Here is a 20,708-nt window from a genome sequence, read left to right as displayed (position 1 = left end):
CAGAGCAAATAGGTGCCCAGTCACCCAAGTTGACGGCCAATCTAACAATAGCGACAACTGGCTGCACTTTGTAAAACCCGATCAAACCAGCATATCCAAATCTCCATATCCCTGCACCGCAAAAACCCTTTTTCTCAAATTTCCAAAGTTTTAAGTTAAAGATGTGGACTGATCTTCTTTTACAAGGCGCTATCATTCTCGTTACAATCTTCATGTTCCTCGCTATGCATGATATCCCAAAAAAAATCTTCACTAAAATCCGGTATCGGAATCGAGCTGACTTCCAAGCTAAGCGCCATTTCGTCCTCGGAGCCCAGCTCCTAGCTCAAGCCAGATCCTCCAAGTCCCGCTCATCCACCACCTCTTTGGCCAAACAAGCCGAATCCGAAGCCAACAAAGCCATTTCTCTTGACCCGAAAGACGCCGCCGCCTACATCCTCAAAGCCCTCGCTCTTGACCTCCAGGGCTACAAGACCTCCGCTCTCGACTCCCTCGACATCGCTCTCTCCCCTCTTGCTGCCAAGTCGTTGACTGATAAAGAAAGAGGCGACGCGCTGTTTAAACGAGCTGAGTTGAAGATGGCTATGAACCGGCGCGGCAGCGGAGTCGACTCAGCGATCGAGGATTTGACCAAGGCTGTCGAACTGGGTGCGGATAACGGGAAGGCGTTTTGTCTGTTGGGAGAATGTTATGAAATCAAGAAGATGAAAGCGGACGCTAAAGCGGCTTTCGAGGAGGCTCTGAAGGTCGAGCCTAGCTCCAACGTTGCTCGCGCCGCCCTTGACCGATTGGGCTCGTAGTTGGGTGTTTCCTTCTTTTTGGCGTCACCTTGTTTTGACGTTGTCGATCTAAAAGTTTCCAGATGTTGTGGCTTAATTGGTTACAATTGTTAGCGTGTTTTGAATCTTAAATTGTTAATAGTTTATCCGAAGAAAGTAATGACAGTGAATTTTCTTTAGTATTTGCACGTCTTTAGATCAGATTGGAAAAATTCTCCATTCCATGAATTCTCTCAAACAAATCAACTTCCTTTACTTCTTACAATCTCCTCTTACCCGTGGAAAAGCATTTCTCAGGAAAAAATAACATTCAATGAGAGACTAAAGGATCTCGAAGTTAAGACTTGTATATATAAAGATGTACCTAAAAGTTCCGAGGGGCGGGTTGAGTTGTTTCTGACTGGGCGTTGGGTACTACCAGGCAAGGGAATCAATGATGTTTGGTTTAACTTGCTCGGTGGTTGAGTCGTTTTAGTTCTGAACCTTGCACAAACGAGCAGAAGCTGGCACTGCTTCTAGAGGAGCAGGAAGTATCCCCAAAGGGAATGTTACAGTTTTGAGACTCTTTTTGCATATATCTATCCTAAGGAATGAACATCCTGCTGTTGGTTGATTATTCACTAATACCATCCAAAAGAAATTAGGGAATAGGCTAGGCCAACCCCAGTTACGTTTTTTACCAGAAAAGAGAAGTTTCTACCCGATAAAGCAAAAGTACTACTTTGACTTGGCTCATTGCAATCTTGTCTTGTATTAAGTTGATCATCTGATCTGAGAGAGCAGAAGCACTCACTTGTTGCATTTGCTTTGAGTATAGCTTAAAAGAAGCCAGTGTGTAAATCTGAACAAGGGTAGAAAAGGAGGATAAGAAACGAAAAGTTTCTATAATGGCATCAAAGTTGAGTAGCTGGAGTAGAGACATTTATCTCTGTGCTCTGCTTGGGGTGCTTGTATATGTTGCCTTCAGCACATGTTTCCATGGGTTAGAAAACAATTTGGAGGAACAGAAGAAAGGTCACCTGGCAAAGAACTCGGGTGAGTATAAACTATAACCTGATTTTGTAAATGTAATTTTCAATTCTCTCAAGGAGCAATATGAACAACATGTCAAAGCCTGAAAATCCTTCAAACAAAGTGAGGGGTAAAATGAAAAATAGTCATTGAATTAATTTTTCCACAAATTTCTCTTCCCACGGATAAATGCAATTTAGTTTTCTGTATTCACTAGTGATTGAAATTTGTTGCAGTTCAACAGCAAGGCATCGCGGCAAGAAACATAAGTGATGGCTTCACAGCTTTGGCAATCCAGTTCCTCCATTTTTTCCTGGCGAAATGTTTGCAGTTCAGATACCTCCCTGTGCTGCAGCCTGCTCCTTCTATGTCTATGCCATTTTGGCTAGCATATACGCAATCAATCTCCAATCAGCCTTCGTAATAACATATCAAGACATGACTGTGTGGTAGAATAAAGTTAAAACATGTTTTCTCCATATTTTATATTTATCATTTGCCTTGTCAAGTTCTCATAAGAACAACTTGATTTAGCATGCTTCTCTTCCTTTTTCCAAGTAATGTGGAGACAGAATAACATATACGTTGATTTCACAGTTCATAAACTGTTCAACTTCTCTTCAGTACTAGTAGTCAATAGTCATTCCAAATATATCAGCAAGAACCAATGAAATTACTTTTGATTGCCATTCTCTGGGAAAATCATTGTCTCTAAGAAAAATTACTTGCGGATGTGATTGGATTGAGGATAAATTCTTATATTTTGTGACGACACAAGGAACAAGAAGGACGTTTAACTTTACTTGTATAAACTAAACAAGTCCTGATACACATATAATCTGTTGTAGATGAAATAAGTTACTGCTTCCAATTGTGAAAGTCAATTAGTGCAATTGTTTATATACTATTTCCAATGCATAGTAACATTAGCTTTCTTTAGTAATATTTATTAGAAATCTTCCCCTGCCTGTTGCTTTTTTTTTTCTTGATCCTATAAGATGAATATAGCAAAAATTCCATAGCATTTCAAGGTGATGATTGAAATCAAAGGGAGGTGTTTGGAGTCCAAGGAATCTGTAGTGCTGGAAACATACTCTGCAAAATTAAAAGGGTTTGATTAAGTTTATGATTATTCTGTTCGAGGTTGACTTCGTGCTCTACAAGACTCAAATCTGTTACTAACCAACAATTTCTTTATATTTAAATGACATAAAATTGTAATGAAACATGTATAAGCAATACATATTTTTATATGGCAAAGCACCGGTTGCTTTGGAAAAACTGAATGAACATCTCCTCCACCTCCCCCCCATTTAGTTTTTTGACCCAAGATGCATCCTGCTAACAATTGAAGATTATTAAAAATTATAAACTGCAGTATGACTCAGCAAATTAGCTCAGTTTCTGATCGGATATATAAGAGGACTATGGGGTCCCTTTGGAAAACGCAGAAGCTTGTCCTCGTCATTGCTATAGAGAGAGTTTGCTTAAAGTAAAGGCAAAGAAGAATTTCCATCTACAATGGCATCGAAGTTGAACAACAATATGAACAAGGCTATAATTATCCACGCCCTGCTTGGGCTGCTTGTTGGTGTCTTTGCTCGCACATATTTCCATGGGTTGCAAGACAATGTGGAGGAGAATGAAAGCTACCTCGGACAACATTTTGGTAAGTTTAATTTTGGATGTTTTTGATAGTCATAACCTATATGTCAATGCAATTCTCTATTTCTGATTGCCATGATCCTAACATTCTGCCATTAATCTCGACTTGCAGATGAACTTGGTGGTACTGTGGCAAGAAGTATTCAGGATGGTTTTGTTACTTTGGCAGTCAAATTTCTCCATTTCTTCATTTCGAAGTGCTTGCAGTTCAGATATTTGCCAGCGCTGCTTCTTGCGCCTTCTGCAATGTCTCTGTTATTTTGGGTAGCATTTACTCGATCAATCTCATCAATGCCCAATAATCCTCTGTAAATTATACCACTACAGTTTAAACACATTCTTCTTAGTCCACTGCACATGAACTCTCTTTGAAAATACTTAGAAGCGGAACGGGGAGGAGAAAGCCGAAAGGTTTGATTGAGGTTGGCGACTTGACAGATCGTCATGGTGAAACTGCACCAAAGCAGCCAAGCCTACCAATCCATTAATGCTTTTTCAGTCAAGGCAAAGGAGATTGGGAAGCTGCATAGGGTCTGTTAAGTTGTTCCAAATTGTTGGCAAAGGAAATGCAATATCAATTGAAAATAATTCATGGAATTTAAAGCGGAATTTTAATCCTTTCTCTTTTAGTTTTCCTGAATCTTTTTTGTTCAGATCACCTAAGAATGAGATTGTGGTTTCTCATTTTCTAGCTTCTAGCCATGAATTTATGAACATTAATCTTGGTCAGCAACCCTTCTGAGCTGACCCTCATTGCATATAACATTGGATACTAATCTGAATATAGATCAGCAAAGGGTCAACATTCCACACTAAATCAGCAACATTCATATCAAAGCTCTCTACATAAGCTGATGGCCTAATAAAAGTATAATTTCTGCACTTTCTTTTCTTTTGATTTTATCAAATCAAAGGATGATAAATAGAAAGTCTTAATTTGGGTAGGAACCAAACAGAACTCTAAATACAGAGATTCATTTGGCACTTACCCCATTCTTGAAATGCTATGTTATTTGACTGGGAATTGGAGATACTGCTGACAAGAGCACTGGCAAGAAACAGATAACAAAGTTAGGACAAAGGAGAAAGTAGCATACAAATGTTGATCACAATTCATGTTTTGACCCTATTAGAAAGGTCATGTATAGGCCCTCAATTTAATGCACCAAGAAGATTGGTACCAGATTATGATTCAATGCACCTTTGAAAAGTGCGTTATTTACTGCTCTTTGGGATGGGTCGTCTTGGAACTTTTCTGCATAGATTTTTCCTACTGTATATTATCTCTCATCAACGCGCACAAAAAGAAAGTTGTCACGTTGATATTTCTTTCTAAGTCAACAAAGAACAAAAGCAAAAGTTTTCCGAAGAAATCTGTCAGAATATTCAGAGGACCTTTGCAATTTTTTTGTATTTTCTTCTTTCGGTTGAACATGAATTATCAGTATATAGTAGTTTATGGTTATATCCTTAATGAACCGATCCATGTGTTTCCCATTTTTATAACTCACTTAACAGGATAAAGCATCAAGCAGTTTGCTAATATCATGGCAAAAGATAGTATACCTGGACCTGGGGATTAGAAAGAGCAGGAAAAAGTGAACTTTAAACCTAAAAAAACAAAATATTAATTTGCCATAGTCTAAACTTAACTAGTACATATGCTGTTATTCCATAATGCATAGTCATGGGTTATCTTTTGTATCAGAACTCCAAGTAGGCAAAAGATTTTTCTTCAAGGAAAAAGGGGGACTCGTTTTGATTTTGGAAATAGTCAACGAAGCCCTTTGGGATAATATATGCTGTTAGTTTGAAACAATCAAATATTGCAAGCACATGAGAAAATGATGAGTTTGGGGTCCAAGGAAAATACAGGGCTGACAACGTATTCTACAAAACAAAAGGAGGTTCTATGATTAATGCTCTCAGAGGTTGACTTCGTGCTTAGCAAGCTTCAAATCAGACCATCTGTCCATTTTCTTTATTTTGAAAGCAACATCTATTTAATGAAACATAAAGTACATACAATTTCATCTTCGATAGCAAATCCCCAGTTTCTGAGCAAGTTAGTTGAGAGGAATTTGACCAAGGAAAGGAAGCTTCCTGCTATCAAATTATCTTTGAAAAGTATTGTTTATAATAAACGAAGCAATGACTCAGCAAATCAACTCGGCTTCTGATCATGTATATATAAGAGTAATGTGAGATCATCGTAAAAGCAGAAGCGCCGCATATTCATTTCAATTGAGTTGCTTCAGAAAAGTCAGTCCAGGAAAATAGTGCAAGAGATTAGGTTCCAAATTTATAATGGCATTCAAGTTGAATAACATGAATAAAGCTACAGTTTTCGTTACCCTGCTTGGGCTGCTTCTTGGTGTCTTAGCTCGCTCATGTGTGCAGGGGCTGCAGAAGAATGAGGGGGAGGAGAATGGAAGCTACTTTGGACAACAATTCGGTGAGTTCTGCCGTTCATAGTCCTAAAATTCTGTCTGTTTCGTATGCATAATTGGTAATGGGAAGAATAGAGTAGTGTCATTCGTTTTTCCTTACTTGATTGCACTAACATTTTGCAATTGGGATTTGCAGATGAACTATGCAATAACGTGTGTACAAGTATCCAGAATGGCCTCGTCACTTTAACAGTTAAATTCCTCCATTTCTTCATTTCAAGTTGCTTACAGTTTAGATATTTGCCAGCGTTGTTTCCTGCGCCTTGGACCATGTCTATGTCATTTTGGGTAGCATTTACTCGATCAATCTCATCGATGCCGAACAACCCTCTGCAATAACTTTTGATTCATCTTTGACTTTCGGCCACTGCTGTATTCCACCCACATGCACCCTCCTGACTGAGAAGGGAAAGAGACAAAGGGGGGAGGAGGGGGAAGGGGGGAAACGTTTGGGTTGGCATGGTGTTGTAGGTGAATTTGGGTTAAAACAAATTACTGTGACAGCATAGCCCAATCCAAGTTTCTGAGAATGCAAAGCTAGGCTATTAATTACGAGGCATAAAACTGTAAAATCCAAAAAGAACTGTAGTTTCTATTTGATTTCTTTTGGTGGGACATTGATGTATGGTTATAACTACAGCCAATCATCTTACCACATACAAAAACAATTGGTCAAACTTTAATTCAATGTTTATGAACGACACTTTTTTATCACTATAAGTTATAACATCATCTTCAATAAATTCTCATGTTACAATAAAAAATTCTGCAATTACAACAAAAATATGGTAAGCTTGGGGACTAAAGTGGATATGAGATGGAGAAAAGTTACTGAGATAGCAAATTGAAAATCAATCCAACAGTTCCCCGTCCAGCCGCTTAAGTGTAGGCAGAACCTTGACCAGAATTGACTTAAACTTTTCATCAGCAATTGCATTCCCTACAATATCTAATTGCTTCAAGCTCAACTCTTTAAATATAAAAAAAGCCTCCCAATAATTAATAAGAGCAACATCACTGATCACGGTTTCATCCTTGTTCCATTCACTTCCAACTGAATGAGACAAAGGAGAAGAACACAAGTACCTTGTTGTGTCGATAGAATGTTCACCGATCTCGTTGTATGAGATATCTAATACTCTTAATGACTTCAGCTTTCTCAAAGGCTCCAGAGCTGTAAAACTTCTCAGTTTATTGTTTCTCAAACTTAAGCAAGAGAGGAGCTGCATAGCTTCCAATCCTGCCAATTAAATTAATGAAAATAACACATGCAGTCAAGTCTAAATTTATAAAAGTATTATCTGTGAATGAAAGTATAAAGTTTCTACTCTAAAGTCATACGAACAACTGTAGTATCAGGTGACTATGAGTCACTTAGCAAACCACAAGTATAAAGGGAAAATAAAGGCCCAAACAAGGAGCATCATGCATAGTTTACACTCACATGAATTCATTATTTATATAATTTTAAAAATAAAAAGGTGTGGAGTGGGAATACAACAACAGAAAATTTGAAAGAAACACTAAGGGCAGCTCAAGTATAAGGAACTTATTGAATAGTCTCCAATCAACACACAATATTTTGAACATCAGTGTAAGTATACTATACCTTCAATTGATTGTAGTTCATTTTGGCTAAGATCTAACATTTGGACCCACAGTAATTTCTCAAAAGCTCCCATTTGTGATAGCGATAAATTATTCAGCCGGAGACAGATAGGATTGCAAATAGATGATGAAACTGAGTCTTTATACTGAAAGCAATGTTTCAACAAAGACTCCCGACTAGAAGTCACCTACAGAATACATAAATAAAAGATTTTTTGTTAGTCTCCATGTAAATCTAACAATTTACACCAAAAGTTAGAATGAGAGTGAAAACCTACATCTTATCATAGCAGGGGGTCAAAAAAATGTAACAACTGAGAGGACCAAATATGCACAGAAACTTTTCTAATACTTAAGTCTAGCTATCCAGTTAAATTGGTTTTATCTCCAGAAACTACTATTTCAAATAAACATACGTTTAACAGTTCCTCAGGTTTATTCTCTGTTCTACTTGTTTTACCCCTGTTGACAAACGACAGTTCATTAGACTAATCTAACATCAAGAACACCCAGAGAAAGTAACCTAACAAGTATAACAATTATTATAAAGTTGCAAAAAACATCTGGCTACTGATACAAAACCTCAGAAACAATATTAATCCAACACTAAAGCTTAAATGATGATGCTTTTGGTGACAAAATTACTGACGAAATAATGTACTCACCTGCTGTAGTAAGACTACGCTATGCTCATCCTTGTAGTATTGGTAATGTGATGGATCCAACTTCATCAAATCATTATACAGTTCAAGAACTTCTTCTGAATGAACCAGTTTGTTAGCACATGGAAGTGCCATTACATCATAAGCCATCAACAATCTTGCAAGAGTAAGCTTTCCAATTTTACTACAAAGAAACAGAGCAAAAAAGAAAAAGAAGAGGCACTGTATTAAAAATGTTGCTTCTTAAAAGTTTAATAAGGTACTGATTTAGTTAAGCAGGCTTACCAATCCATCAGTGATAACAATTCACGGAAGCATTCAATCTCTTTAGCTATAGCCTCTGCACGCCAGCTAGATGCAGTTGGTTCATGATCATTCTTGATACTTAGTTGATCAAAAGAGACAATTGGAATTGATTCCTGAGATTGTCTTCCATGGACCTTAAAATCTTCTTGTCTCCATGAAATATTTTCTGCAGCTGAAGCTTGAGAGGAATCTCTATTGACAGGCTGTACACATACTTTAAATGAAAATGTTGAAGGATAGCTATATTGAAACCCTTTTGATGAAATGATTCCCTTAGAATGTCCAACACTAACTTCCACTGAGGAATGAAACTCTGAAGTTGGAAATTTTAAATGTGCAACCCAAACTTGTGCAGTTTGTGAGTTACTTGCTGAAAGTGGTTTCCAAACAAGATCTTCATTTTTATTAAATCCAGATTCAACAGTAACCGTAGATGAGCTTACACCCTCAACAGATTGATTAAAATAAAGAACAACTGGAAATGACCCTGAATCAGAATGCAAGGTTGTGAATGGAGAAAAAGCAGAACCATTATGGCACCTATCTCCCAGTAGAAAGAGATCAGAACCATGAGCAGGCCAAGAAGAAACAAGAAGAGGAGAGTCATCTTTAACTGTTTGGTCTAGAAGCCAAAGATGATAAAACCATCCACTTTGATCATCAGGGTCCGTAAATATAGCTTGGTGTATAAATTCATACTCCTCTGGCAAGACCTTCTCTTTGGAGAGAAACCCTTCAGCATTTTTCTCAAGCAAATTGGACAATAGTACACTGCAGAAGTTATTCAATACAGTATATATCATCAGCAGCCATATTCAGCCTAGAGAGAAACATTATATACCAACAGTGAGCATGGTATTCATAAAATAGATAAACCAATTAGAGCTTAAGTTCGACACCAAATACCACTGAAAGGAAATTAAATTGAACTGCTAGAAATCAATACACTTTGTGACTGATGCTATACCCCAAAATAAAGCAAGATCGCTGTGGCGAACATCCACAATCAACTAGCAAAAATAACTAATTTATATGATGAAATGAAGAATTGGCGTTCACTTCCCATACACGCAACTAAAACACCATAAAAAAACGTTTGGACCTTAGAGTTAAAGAAACAGTTTTACCTGCGATTATGCCACGCCGAGTAGTTGCTAAAATTCCTATAAATCATATCCTCCGTGTACTTCAATTCATCTTGTTCTGATCTGTTCATCAATTCTGCAACAAATCTGGGAAGAAGAACAAAATGAAAACCACAGGGAAAACAAGAATGGCCCAAAAAATAAGAATCGTCCACACATTCAAACACCAAGAATAACAACAAAAAAGCCAAAGTAATTTCACCTCCTGTAATTCCATGCATGAAAATTACGAGAATCAGCTTTCTGGAACTTGTCCAGCAATCTCAGTTCGTGATCAATCGATGAATGCCCCTTGCTTAGAATCCATTTACGATGATGCCACGCTCCATATGACTTAAAATTTTGCCTCAATGCACTCTCAACCTTTACAAATTCATATAATCAATACACTCCAAAGAAAAAAAATACTTTTTTTTCCTCCATACAAAGAAAGAAACAGAATTCCAAAAGAACAAAGAAACAGCTTTCATAAAACTCAGCTATCATTCAGATTTCCTTAATTTTTGGACAAAATCACATTAATTAAACTAAATAGTGCAGCGAAAATCGAATCTTTCCAGTAAGTAAGCGGCGCAATAAAACGTACCACTCTGAGTTCGTCATCGAGAATGGACTTGACGGAGTCAGGATTGGACTCGGGCTGACTGAGATGGTGCTCAACAGCGAGTTTTCTATAGTTCCAGGCGGTGTAGGATTCAGGATTGATCTCTAATAGCTTGGCACTAAGTTCAACAGCTTCCTTAGTGTAACTGACACATAAAAAATTGAAGTAGCCAGATCAGAGAAATTGTTACAGAAGATTTGAAAATGGAAAAATAGAGAAAGAAAAAACGAAAGTACATTTTGCTGTGGTGAAAGGAGAAGAATTGAGATTGGAGACTGCGTAGCTTCGCGGCTTTGGCAGCAGAAGCTGCCTCGTCCTCTGGTTTGGGTGCTTTGCGAGGCCGACCGTGCATTTTTTTTTCTGGCTTTGCGGTTTCTTACGGAGGAGGAGAAGCGTTGATTGTAACGAAGACTGGCCTGGCTTTCCGGCTTGGAAAATACTTGCCCGTGTTACTATGTCAAGCACTACAACTGACTCAAAGACACCCCGACCCCGAGTTCGGTGACATAAGCACAAGGATTTTTTTTAATTAAATATAATTATATAATTTAAATTATTATGATCTAGTTATATAATAAAGCTGAAATCAGATGGTATCAAGCTAGAACCAAATTTCTGAATGCATATCAAACCCTACTCTTTAAATAGGGAATCATGCATCAATCAAGTTAAACGACATACTTGATACATAACAAAACTAGAGTTTAACTCTTTGAAATAAAATAAATGGCATGAAGAAGTACAATAATGTTCATGGCACAAACATTCAAGTCTTCAAAGGATTATGGTAATATGATGCAAAACCATAAAGTAATGACACCTTAGATTATATACGCCAAAAGTTTTTTGCCAATAAAAAAATAAGGCTTTTGCAAAAGCTTTCATTCCTTACATGCTTTGTGGGTTGGAGGGGGAAACTATTGCTGAGCACATAGCATGATCAACTGGTTCACGCAAAGGAGATGAACCACAACACAAGGAAGATTGAAAACAATGGGTTCACTATCCTTACAGAAACAATAGGATGATAGACACTGCATTGAATGCAAGAAGATGTAAGTTGCTCTTCATTACTCAAATGCATGCATTTGAATCCACAATAACGGCACTCATATCTGGAACCTGCTACAAATTTCCCAATTTACAAATAATATAAAAATGAAAAATATTGAAGCAAAGAACAGCAACTCGAATTCACTAATTCGTGCAAAATTCTCAAGGTGTCTGTAAAGAAATCTGTTAAGAGTCCTGATTTGTCCTATTCCCTCCATCCACTGTTTTCTCTAGACGCAAAATTAAATCCTGGCAATCAAGCCAGCCTCTACTTCTTCTAGGCACTATGCTTGGCCTGCATTTGCATGGATCCTCTCTACTGCTTGGTTTAAGCCAGTCATGATTTTTGAAGCCTCCATCTGACTGAAAGAGGAATCGTTAACCATTGAAGCCACCTCAACACCATCAGTCACTTTAACCAAAGCAGTTACATCTGCATAAACCATGGACGAGTTTCCCACATCTGGAGCCTCATGATTGCAATGAACACAATTCAGAGCCGTTAACTGACCATTTTTAGAATTATCGGCACCCTGGGGAGGCAATGCAACTTCTGCAGAAGGCACTTCTCTCTCAATCAAGTCACTGTCTAGCTTTGTATCCTGGAGATTCCCCACCACTTCTGTAGCTAAGGTTTCAGAACTAAGAGAATTAGTTTGAACCCATTCTGATTTTACTGGATCATCCATACCAACAGCTGAATTGCCTGTACTTTTGTCTTGAGAATGATCAACACTGTTCCCAGAGAGTTTTGCTTTCAACATTTTCTTCTTGAATCGAGTTTTCTTTGCCTTAGGAACATTCACAGCCTCCTCAGGATTACTAGCTGTCTCCATTGCCCTCTTTCTGCAAGGAATAACTGTTAGCTGAGAGTTGCCAACTACCTTATTAGATAGTTCTAATGTACTTGACTGTATAGCCAATAGAGCAGTTCTGGCAGCTTTGATCTCTGCTTCTTTTTTGGTTCTTGCTGCAGCTCCAATATACCGAATGCCTCCAATCTCAACTGTACATGAAAAGTGAGGCCCTCGACCTGGTGCTTCATCCTTCAGGCACTGGTATACTGGAATTGCATAATTCATCTTCTGTGCATACTCCTGTAGTAGATTTTTGCACAAGCCTGTCTCATGCTGAAGCAGACATCCACAGGAGAAGGTCAGCCATGAACAAGAATTTTATTTATGAGAAGCCACAACAGCAAACTAAACAATGAGTATAAATCACAACAATACCAGCGGCTTAATTTACTACAAGGTGATTCAGCAACTACATAACAAACTTATAAGATTTTTCATTACAGGCTACAACCTCAAGTTCTGTAATGTAACATAAGAAAGTCTTTTAAAAGGAAAACGCCACCACTCCATGGATTTAGTAACCTAAACCACTACAAAGAAATAAAGAAACTTACAACAGGTTGAGAGATGCTTTGGTTAACTTCACCAGATTTTGACAACTCCATGAGAGCAACTTCAGCAGCTGACTGCTCTGCTGCCTTGCGATTAAAAAATCCAGGCAAGGAATCATATCTAACATCATTTACTATCACTGCTGATCTAAAAGAGGGTTCATGGGAAGGGCCTTCCTTGATAGTCTCATAAACAGGTGTGGGAAGACCCACTTTTTGTGCATACTCCTGCAATCGGCTCTTGAAAACATAGCAATTCGAAACACCTGGGGATAATAATAAAAGAAATCGACAACAAAAGTAAGTAGCACTCCCACTTAAGTGGAGAATGAAGAATTCTGTAAACATCATAAGGAACAATCTCCTCAAACAATCAGCCAGAAAGGCATAATTCCAACATTGAACTTAAAATGTAGAGCTTGAAAAAGTTTCCTAGACAATCACCTAGGACAAGGAACATAATCTTTTAAAATACTCACACAAACAACAGGAATATAAGCGTCATAATTCATCATACCATAAGAATTGAATTCTTTCCAACAAAATATCCTCTTTCGCAATCAGAATTTACCAAGTACCATCTATCAAACAACTATGTATGCATACATAGATAAATGACAATTACTAAAATTAGATATAAATATAAATTTCAATATCCAAAATGATAAACTGAAGCTCACTCAAGCTCGCTCCAGTGATAAACAAGAAATATGATTCCAAAGAAACCCAGTTCAGAATCAAAGGGCTGATTTTATTTATTTGGAAGGGAGATTAAAACGGGTGTTATATAAAAAGAAATTTCCTCCGGGTAAATAAATTTTAACAAAAAAAAATTACCTGAGAAGTTCTCGTTGGTGGGCATGGCTTAATGTGACTCTTGAGATTTTTCTGAATAGCTGAAAATTCGAAAAAAAATAAAAGAAAAGAAAATAAATTTATATAGCTGAGAAATTGAGAGGAAGAGACAGTAAAACTTTCCTAGCAGGGGAGAAGAAGGGTTTCTGTTAAGTGTCCTGGAAAACTCGCGTGCACATGAGTTAATGGAGGTGAGAGATCATGGCCGTACGATGTCTGATATTGGGTTCTTACCGTACGAAGAGAGGAAGATTGTTACTATTTTTTTTTCTTTTTTTAATTATGCTGTTGGGAAAGGCAATTAATGTATTATTGTTGACCTTAAAGTGGCACAAAACTTGGTTCTATTATTTTTCCATTACAAAAATATTAAATACTATAATTATATAAAATAAAATGCATGGAGTTCATATTTTAGCCTCAAACCTGCGAGAGATGGTTTGGGCCGTTCACTTGGGCTGAACCCCACAGCCTGCATTTGCATCTCTCATGGACCAAGGGAACTACACTGGCCAGCTCAAGCCGGTTGGCTCTCTCCAAGCCTAATCCATTGATGATTTAGGAAAATGGAGGGAGTGCGTGGGGGTAAACAAAGAAGAAAATTTCTGCAAAACCAAACTCTAAAAATACAGTGAAATTATACAACTTTGATCATATAATCGTCGTTTTGAACTCACAGGTACGTTGAAAATCGCTTCCTCTTTTGAGGGTATTTGATAATTTTTTTTTCAATTTATGAATTTGAGTCCAAGGTTCAAAATTTCCATGGTGATTTTTTGTTCTAACTGCCATAGGGTTTCTACTTTGCAGTTCCTATAATATAACCTTTTAAGATTTCAAAGCAGCCTGTCATATACTGACGTTTACTTGTTGGAAGAAATTCATGTCAAGTCTCAACAGCTCTTTCCATTAGCTTAATAGGATTTTCTTTGCAGCTTTTTGGCATGGTTCAAATATTTGTTTGTTATTAGGAACCAACGACAGAAAAAGCTTTTTTCAATGGATAACTAAGATCGGGGATCTAGGGGGGGATCATAAGTGCTTATGGTTTGCTGGAATCATATTAGTTTTGCCGTAATTTTAAACCATGGTTCTTATAGCTGTTCTTAATTATACAACTAATGCTTTTGGTTTGTGTAAATTAACTCTGCAATGCCAAAAAGAAAAGATACTTAGCTTGCGGAAATATTGCTTTTGGAAGTACAGACAATGGGTTCTCGTACTAGATTTATAAGATTGTTTAGAGTTATAATTGAGTTAATGCAGGGCTTAGAAGGTTGAAAGTTATACCATTTATTCATGCATGGGAACTATCTAGATGAAAGGCAATATCGTGATTCAGTTGTGGGATAGTTCATTTGAACATTGCCCTTTTTTTTTCAGATAAATGGATGAATCTGAAAAAAGAAAGGAAAGATTGAAAGCAATGCGCTTGGAAGCTGCTCAGTCTGAAGTTCCTAATAATGTTGCGACTCCTTCAGTGCCAGGTCACCTTTCTAACCCATTGAGTGAGACATCATCAACTGCAGCAGTGCAGGAAGACTTTTGTTCAACTCCGCGATTTGACTATTACACTGACCCTATGGCAGCATTTTCTGCTAACAAGAAGAGGGGCAAGGCAGATAATCAGAGTACACAAAATTATTTTACTCCCCCAACTACTAGTGGCTGGCCAGTGGCAAGGGTTTCACCATCCCATCCAGGTAATTTGTCTTCCCACCAATGTTAGTATCTAAAATATTGATCTATCATGTACCAATATATATTTAAAATATTGACACATTCTGATTGGATTTGAATTATTCAGCTGATTATGTGATAAATGGCTGTTGCTAACAGCCAGTGCATTACATTTCTCGAATTTTTCATTTAACATCATTTGATAGTCTTTCCATTTTTCCAACTATAATATTGATCAATTTATTCTGATTTGGTAGGACCAAGGAACTATGATATGAATCCACCTGTCCGTCACATGCAGAGCCAGTATTCGCTTGATCAGAGAATGTACCATCAACAAGGTCCTCATAGCAACTTTGCTGCTCATAGAAGCCCAATAACAAGAAGTCCTTCACACATGCATCATGGCAATTCTGATGCTTGGAATGGGTCCCAGGCATTTGGTAATTATTATAGTTCTGCTTCAGATGGAAGCCCAGGAGGAATGTTTGGTACTCCTCCGATGCATCCTGGAACTTCTCCTAGATTCTGGAATCCCTCTAATGCATCAAGGTACAGTAATTCGCCTACCCCTGGCTTTTCACCAGCAGATATCCCTTATGGAAGAGGCAGGCCTCAACAGTTTGGTAACTATCCACTCCCCAGTCCAGGACATGGTGGCAGTCTTGGTCTTAGCTCAGGACGAGGCAGGGGACGTGGATATGGTGGCAGCATTACTCATGGAATTGGAAGGAGTGGTGGACGAGGGCTAGGTTTTCATGGTCATAGTTCAGCATCAAACAGAACGATGGGGCCAGAGTCTTTCTATGATGAATCCATGTTGGAAGACCCTTGGCAGCATTTAAAACCTGTTCTATGGAGGAGAAGAGAAGCTGGAATGGATAGTTTGAGTAACCCTGACTCTTCCAATTCCTGGTTTCCAAAATCCATTAGCGCAAAAAAGGTGAAAGTGTCAGAAGCTTCAAACAAGTTTAATTCTCAACTGAGTCTTGCAGAATACCTTGCTGCTTCATTCAATAAAGCTGTTGAGGATACACAAAATGAATGAAAGTTGTGCGTTCTTAAAATGGAAGCCATGTAGAAGATATCTGTCATGACAATTTAGCTGATAATTGGATGCACATGTAGATGCATGAGGGTGGTGCTGGCTGAAGGCTTGAAGAAGTTTCATATCCAGTATTAGACTGTAGTTCCTAGAAAGTATTCTTTAAACCAACATGCTATAATTGTCAGTATTAATAGCTTCTATGCTTTTAACGAAGGTGCATGTATCTGATTTCTTGCTTTCTTTTTTATAAGAACATCTGATTCTTACTAAAATAGATGTATTTCTAAGTTTTGTTTGCGATACTGAAGTTGCTTTTTTTGCTTTCAAATTTATTTCCGTGAAGAGTCCTAATATAGATACTACTACTATCTAAATTTTTGTCTATTTTTCGGTCCATTACAATGTGGATGGCTTCAAGTTTTTGAAGCCAGGAAAGCAGGTACTCAACTTATAGCAAGAATGATATCGATGAACAATTATCACTAGAAAGATCTAGAAACAAATCTTTCTGGGACAGATCCTTTAAGTCGGATAAATCTCGTTGGCCAAGGCCAACCAAGCTGGGGAAGAACGGACCTCTTGAGTGGGTTGCTTGTGTGATTCTGCAGGCTATTTCATGGAGTGAAAGTCGGTGAACTCAGATGCTGCAGAAAAACATGGTTATTGTTTCAGAAGGATTATGGGGCATGAAATGATTGATTGTCTCTCTGCCAACACAGGCGTTTATGGACCTAGCTGTGCATATAAAGCTGTCATCCAATTGCCAAGATTAACCAAAATCTTTGTTAAAGACAAACATATTCTCATCTTTTGTCTTCCTATGACCTTAAAAAGTTCTAAATTGTAGCAATAGCTTTACCGCCTAAATTTTCTCCAAAATGGAAAAAAACAACCTAGTACATCGTACAGTATGCCTGCCAAGAAACTGATTTTTGCTCACAACAAATCTCGTCCATGAAAGCATGGCGGAGCTGTTCAGCCAAGCCTGGTGGGTCATCAATCAGAACATCCACAAAAACAGTAACCACCCTTCTCTCTTGCACTGTTGCTTTGCGGCTGAACCAAATAAGGAACTTCACTCTAAATTCTTCATCTATGTGTCCTTCATAGTCTAACAATTTTACTACTCTCACAGAATATTCATAGTCACTCTCTCCCACCATTCTTTTAAAACCTGAGCCATCAACTTCCCGTGTGTTATTGGATTTACAAGGTGTGGAAGGAGAAATCGATGCAAGACTCAGAGCAGAATCAGTTTCCATGAAAGATGAGCAGAGCCTTTCATTGTTAGACTTGTTGATGCCTTCCAATGATGGAAGCTTTGCAGCATATCCTCCAGAGCCTAAGTTAATTTTGCTAGAGTTGGTTGGCTTCACTTGAGAATAAGTTTGAGCAGTTAAAGGAGTGTTTTTCTTTCCACGTTCCAGAGCAGCAGCATAATTTTCACTTGATGCAGGTGAGACCCATTTAGCTTCCCACACGCCCAAAGTTCTTCTGCTGGTAAACAAAGACACCTTGCAGAAATATTCAGTTGAAGGATTGAGATCAGTTATTCTAAATCTCTTCTCAGGTCTCAATACAATGAAGGTTGGGTTGTCAGGATAATCCCTCTCAGTAGATTTACGGTGCCAAACCCTGCAGCCTAAGAAGTCTTCTAACAAATGAACGGCATAGTCTAGCACGATGATCACTGAGTTTGGGGACAATTCCTCAAAACAGATTTGGCAAGCTGCAGTAGAAGAAAAGGAACAACCACAATCAACATCATAAAACAAGTAGAAATATTAACATCATCCTCAGATTGTTAAACTGACATCTAGACACTCATATTCATCTGTCAGAAGCAACTTACATGCTGGCACTTTCTTTTTCACATGATCAGAACATGGCTCAGTTACCATGGAATCAAATGCTTCTACAGAAGAAGCACACAATTTCTGGACTTCAGTACCACAGGAGAGCCTGTTGACAATACCTCTTGCCAGTTTTGTGCACAATAAATTTACAGGCCCCACTTCATTATTTAGTAATTTAAAAGCACTTTCCACTGTCTTCTGCACTTCTTTGTATTTTTCAGTTCCAAAGAGAATTTTGTGAGCCAGAGAGATCCGTAAACATAGTACATCAACTCTTCTAGCCTCCTTGGCAACTACCAACTGTTTTCTCCAGGTACTATAAAATATCAAGAGTTAGCCAAATTACCCTCTTCTTTTATCCCAAAAAAATTACTAGAAAAAAATGAAATGCCATAAATTTCATGCTTCTCTTATATATCAAAGGCAAATGTTATTACTCATTGTATGTCCACCAGGATTAGTTTGCACTGGACACAACTTGAGAAAAGTAGAAAGATTTGCAAATTAAGATTTGTCAATTAAATTTTTTCACAATTAAGTTACTCATTCTGAACTATCTTATTCTTTGTTAGATGGAAATACAAGTTTGTTAACTTTGCATAGCTAGGTGTATGAAAGAAAGTTTCTTACCTCATTAGTCCATTAATCTTTCTGCATGAGAGACAATAGAAACTTCCATCCAGCTTTGTGCAACAACTGCTCTTAACAATGCCAGCTCTTTCATCTTCCAAGGCACATTTCAGATGGCATGACATTCCACAGGACTCATTCTCGTCACAGTCAGACTCACAGGTTAACCATAGAGTGGGATCCTTGTTATCATCAAAATGATGACAAATACAGCACGAACATCTCTTGCAAAAGGCATCAGCTGGGTCTAAAGATGCTCTGCATGCAGCATTATGGCAAACCAGGATTTTAACATTTTCTTCTTTAGCCTGCCCTAGGGGTATGTCATTTAGGTCAGTTAAGAGTTGATCTGGGGATTCATCTTGCCTTTTCCTCTTATATCCCATTTCAGGTTTTGCTCCATAAAGTGAACAAAACTGATCAGTATCGGTTCTTCTAGACTTCAGAGAAACTAACTTTAGCAGGTGCTCTATCATTTTAAGTTTATTATACCCTGAATACTTTCTCTCTTTGCCCATCTCTGAACAAATAATTTCAAGAAGCTCCCTGCGAGTAAACGAACTAAGAATCTGTGGGGCATCATCTGACCATTGAGCAATGTCATGGACCAGTGCTCTTTTCTCTCCCAAGCTTAGCTGACTAAACTTGTTGGGGTCAAGAAGAAAACCTGAAAGACCATAAATAAACAGATAAATGCCAAAGTCAAACTCTACATTCCCAGTAGTGCAATATGGACTATCTAATCTGCTCCACACATGTATGAAGGAAGAAGGTTCCAATATAGCACTTTTTACCATGAACTTCCACTTCATGTCTACTGGTTGTGAGAGAAAATTATTGGCATCAAGAACTGTTGGATGTCATGAATAATTCATAGTTTTCTCTTTTTGTGTAAATTTAAGTATCCCTCTTCAATCAGTGCATACTTAACATTCAAAATACAAAACTGCACTAAAGCTACTTTCCTTATCTTAACCGCTAAAGGCCGGCCTCATATTCCCCTGCTAATCCAATTATGGGCTATCATGTCACTACTTCCATTCTTCTCTGGATCAGTGATTCCCTTGTCATCCAAAGTTCTTCTCTCAAGTTTCAACTGTTCTTTGATAATATTCCACAAGCAAACTCAAATACTATTGCAGGTCAAATCAGTACTACTACTTAAGCTCATGCTACACTCTACATGGTCTAAGCACTGCAATTCAAAGACTTCTATGAGCTATCAAATGTTAATAATTCACAAAAAATTTCTACTCGAAATACAAAGCTATTAGCTACTTATTCCAAAAAACTACAATTTGCTCAACGCTGCCTAAATTCCATGTATACACTATAAAAAAGTGTCTGTGTTAGCCATAATCATATCAAAATAAATACTATTGTCCAATGACAATGTTGTTAAGGCATCAAAACTACATTTTCTTAAACATAAATTATATATATATATATATATCATACTAATCATCAACCAACCTTTAAGCAAGAATGTAAAAGAGGTTTTAATGGCTAACAGGTAACCATGCCACCTAGCATTACTGAGAGTGGCCACTGAAAATATAAGCAAACCCAGATGCAAAATGGGTCAAAACTTAAAATATGAGCTTAGCACCCCCACCTTCTTCCCACCAAAAAAAAGGAAACTTGAAAGTATGATATACATTGTAAATTTGGAAATCTAAAAAGTGGATAAAAACAACACCATTAATTGTTAACAAATCCAAGGAAAAAGAAAAACCAAAAAGTAAATCCATACCTCGAAACCTCTTTTCTGCTTCCATCGTTCCACGCTGAATATATAATAAACACAAAATAACAGAAATAAATAATGGGTTACTTTGAAGGGCAATGCAACAAAACAAAAAACCAATAAAATATGATCGAAATAAATTTCAAAAAAATGGCGTGAAACACAAATGCGAGAGATTTGATTATCTCAATTTTTTTTTTA

At 37.6% G+C, this 20,708-nt stretch overlaps 5 protein-coding genes across 6 annotated transcripts; 2 read left to right on the top strand and 3 right to left on the bottom strand.

The window, feature by feature from the left end:
* The first annotated feature begins 27 nt into the window (after positions 1–27).
* On the top strand, positions 28–961 carry LOC18591820 (uncharacterized). Its single transcript, XM_018125473.2, has one exon. The coding sequence runs from the start codon at positions 162–164 to the stop codon at positions 798–800; it is 639 nt and encodes a 212-aa protein (XP_017980962.1). The 5' UTR covers positions 28–161; the 3' UTR covers positions 801–961.
* A 5,511-nt stretch (positions 962–6,472) lies between these two features.
* On the bottom strand, positions 6,473–10,750 carry RGTA1 (RAB geranylgeranyl transferase alpha subunit 1). Its single transcript, XM_007018183.3, has 8 exons — positions 10,467–10,750; positions 10,213–10,375; positions 9,829–9,989; positions 9,609–9,713; positions 8,461–9,252; positions 8,179–8,359; positions 7,515–7,701; positions 6,473–7,145 (listed from the first exon to the last, which is right to left on the bottom strand). Exons 1-8 carry the CDS (start codon positions 10,580–10,582, stop codon positions 6,757–6,759), a joined length of 2,094 nt encoding a protein of 697 aa, XP_007018245.2. The 5' UTR covers positions 10,583–10,750; the 3' UTR covers positions 6,473–6,756.
* A 519-nt stretch (positions 10,751–11,269) lies between these two features.
* On the bottom strand, positions 11,270–13,839 carry LOC18591816 (double-stranded RNA-binding protein 1-like). Its single transcript, XM_088809341.1, has 3 exons — positions 13,529–13,839; positions 12,695–12,957; positions 11,270–12,413 (listed from the first exon to the last, which is right to left on the bottom strand). The coding sequence occupies exons 1-3, from the start codon at positions 13,551–13,553 to the stop codon at positions 11,568–11,570; spliced, it is 1,134 nt and encodes a 377-aa protein (XP_088665467.1). The 5' UTR covers positions 13,554–13,839; the 3' UTR covers positions 11,270–11,567.
* Positions 13,840–14,067: 228 nt separating this feature from the next.
* Positions 14,068–16,574, top strand: SIC (hydroxyproline-rich glycoprotein family protein). Of its 2 annotated transcripts, XM_018126216.2 has the most exons (4): positions 14,068–14,225; positions 14,930–15,033; positions 15,136–15,249; positions 15,484–16,574. In XM_018126216.2, the coding sequence occupies exons 2-4, from the start codon at positions 14,934–14,936 to the stop codon at positions 16,272–16,274; spliced, it is 1,005 nt and encodes a 334-aa protein (XP_017981705.1). In that variant the 5' UTR covers positions 14,068–14,225; positions 14,930–14,933; the 3' UTR covers positions 16,275–16,574. The 2 variants fall into 2 exon arrangements, with proteins under 2 accessions (XP_017981705.1, XP_007018241.2); XM_007018179.3 differs by having other exon boundaries at positions 14,069–14,225; positions 14,930–15,249.
* A 438-nt stretch (positions 16,575–17,012) lies between these two features.
* Positions 17,013–20,708, bottom strand: LOC18591814 (VIN3-like protein 2). Its single transcript, XM_007018177.3, has 4 exons — positions 20,514–20,708; positions 18,761–19,427; positions 18,127–18,446; positions 17,013–18,003 (listed from the first exon to the last, which is right to left on the bottom strand). Exons 1-4 carry the CDS (start codon positions 20,536–20,538, stop codon positions 17,168–17,170), a joined length of 1,848 nt encoding a protein of 615 aa, XP_007018239.3. The 5' UTR covers positions 20,539–20,708; the 3' UTR covers positions 17,013–17,167.

The sequence above is a fragment of the Theobroma cacao genome, chromosome 8 (assembly GCF_053813885.1).
Source record: "Theobroma cacao isolate CCN51 chromosome 8, ASM5381388v1, whole genome shotgun sequence".
NCBI classification, from domain to species: domain Eukaryota; kingdom Viridiplantae; phylum Streptophyta; class Magnoliopsida; order Malvales; family Malvaceae; genus Theobroma; species Theobroma cacao.
Note: the sequence above shows the minus strand (reverse complement) of the source record. Positions and strands in the feature narration are given on the sequence as shown.

Coding starts and splice junctions, on each gene's coding strand:
- LOC18591820 (XM_018125473.2), top strand. CDS start 162: ATGTGGACTGATCTTCTTTTACAAGGCGCTATCATTCTCGTTACAATC.
- RGTA1 (XM_007018183.3), bottom strand. CDS start 10,582: ATGCACGGTCGGCCTCGCAAAGCACCCAAACCAGAGGACGAGGCAGCT. Junction 10,376..10,466: donor TCCTTTCACCACAGCAAAAT/GTACTTTCGTTT, acceptor TTTATGTGTCAG/TTACACTAAGGAAGCTGTTG. Junction 9,990..10,212: donor TCGATGACGAACTCAGAGTG/GTACGTTTTATT, acceptor GAATTTGTAAAG/GTTGAGAGTGCATTGAGGCA.
- LOC18591816 (XM_088809341.1), bottom strand. CDS start 13,553: ATGCCCACCAACGAGAACTTCTCAG. Junction 12,958..13,528: donor CACCAACGAGAACTTCTCAG/GTAATTTTTTTT, acceptor TATTATCCCCAG/GTGTTTCGAATTGCTATGTT. Junction 12,414..12,694: donor AAAGCATCTCTCAACCTGTT/GTAAGTTTCTTT, acceptor TGTCTGCTTCAG/CATGAGACAGGCTTGTGCAA.
- SIC (XM_007018179.3), top strand. CDS start 14,934: ATGGATGAATCTGAAAAAAGAAAGGAAAGATTGAAAGCAATGCGCTTG. Junction 15,250..15,483: donor GGTTTCACCATCCCATCCAG/GTAATTTGTCTT, acceptor CTGATTTGGTAG/GACCAAGGAACTATGATATG.
- LOC18591814 (XM_007018177.3), bottom strand. CDS start 20,538: ATGGAAGCAGAAAAGAGGTTTCGAG. Junction 19,428..20,513: donor AGCAGAAAAGAGGTTTCGAG/GTATGGATTTAC, acceptor ATGGTCTTTCAG/GTTTTCTTCTTGACCCCAAC. Junction 18,004..18,126: donor GAAAAAGAAAGTGCCAGCAT/GTAAGTTGCTTC, acceptor CTTCTACTGCAG/CTTGCCAAATCTGTTTTGAG.